Genomic DNA, 1,416 nt, shown 5'->3' on the forward strand with positions numbered 1-1,416 from the left:
GGGCTATGGACCCGCCGATCGCCTATATGTGAAACACCCGGTAACGGGTGTGTGCATTTATCGGGTCTTTTCTGCCCGTGCATGCCCGCTAGGGGGCGCGCGCGAGCAGAAAAAAATTGCCGTCTGGAGACGGCAACCCGCAGATGCTGCAGTGCCGTCCGTCCGTTTTTTTACTACGGGCGGACGGCAAGAGGTTAAATGTGTTACAGCCTGCCTGGGGAACGCCCACTCCTCCAGACTGACATGGTATTTGCATAACTCCTCCCAAGAGCCGGCCCACTGCTTGCATCATGGCTGAGGGCTCTTGAGCGGAGTACTGAGGCAGGGTGCTACAATGCTTTAAGGAAGTTATGTACAGCCCCCTGCTGGCTCCTCCCACCAGCCATGATCTGCCTGCATTGCACAGAGAAGCATAGAGCGCGTCCACCATGTTGATGATGGATGTAACATATTAGCAGACTAAACTTCATCTGTTCTCTTCCAGGACCTCTTGTGAGCCAGACCTGAACTGTGCGGTGAATTGTTTTTGGCTCCGCCCCCAGCGATGGGCCACCAGCTGTCCAGCCAGGGGGCGATCAACAAACTTCCCGAGAAGGTGGCCAAGCATGTGACCCTGGTGCGTGAGAGCGGCTTCCTGACGTACGAGGAGTTCCTGGGGCGAGTCGCTGAGCTCAACGATGTGTAAGAGGCCGGCCGTATATCACTCGCATACATGACCCCCACATGGGAGGGCCGCACGTCCACCGCTAGGAAGTCTGAGTCTTAGTAGAGGAATGACACAACTGCTGCAGGAGTCATTGTGTCATTTCATATTCCGTATCCTGCTGCAGTGCTCTCCCAGTCCCTAAATTCTAGTGTGCCCTTATGGCAGCCATGGCAACAGTATGCATGGAAGACGTGCGTGCATGTGTGTTCATGGACAAGATGATAATCTTTATTTACATAATATGTTCAGATAAGATGTAAAAATAACCAAAACCCCCGCCGCAGCTGTGAACTGGCCAGAAGCCTGCACAGAGCTTGAAATGGAATGACAGGCATCCCCCGCCCCGCCCCCTAGGATTACTGCACAGGGAGTTTTGCTTTGTACAGTTTTCTTGTAGTTTTCCTCATCGCTGTGCTGCAGATCCCCTCCCCCGTTAGGTTTCATTTAGAAAGATCGGGGTGATGTTGTCAGAGCGGCGTGTTTGGTTCCAGAGTCCGCTCGTTGCATCATCTCATTCCTGGTCACATGGGGCGAGGTGTTCTCGTCTTCATACGCTGTGATGTCACACCCTCGCTGTGTACACACCAAGCAGCAGCTGTCCGCAGGGGGGCCGAGCGCTCTCACCCATGACGCCCGCCGCCGGGAGGAAACCTGAAATTCTGGTTCTGTTTATTGTTTGTGTCTAATAACTCCAGAAATGTCAGCCTGCT

At 53.9% G+C, this 1,416-nt stretch overlaps 1 protein-coding gene across 1 annotated transcript in view; it reads left to right on the plus strand.

The window, feature by feature from the left end:
* Positions 1 to 1,416, plus strand: part of LOC108785722 (RING finger protein 141-like) — a 10,423-nt gene that overhangs the window by 1,323 nt on the left and 7,684 nt on the right. Inside the window, exon 2 of the mRNA XM_018554858.1 lies at positions 485 to 681. Coding sequence (XP_018410360.1) covers positions 545 to 681 — 137 coding nt within the window. The 5' untranslated portion in view covers positions 485 to 544. The remainder of the gene's footprint in view (positions 1 to 484; positions 682 to 1,416) is intronic.

The sequence above is a fragment of the Nanorana parkeri genome, unplaced genomic scaffold, assembly GCF_000935625.1.
Source record: "Nanorana parkeri isolate BGI_ZX_2015 unplaced genomic scaffold, ASM93562v1 scaffold10, whole genome shotgun sequence".
NCBI classification, from domain to species: Eukaryota; Metazoa; Chordata; class Amphibia; order Anura; family Dicroglossidae; genus Nanorana; species Nanorana parkeri.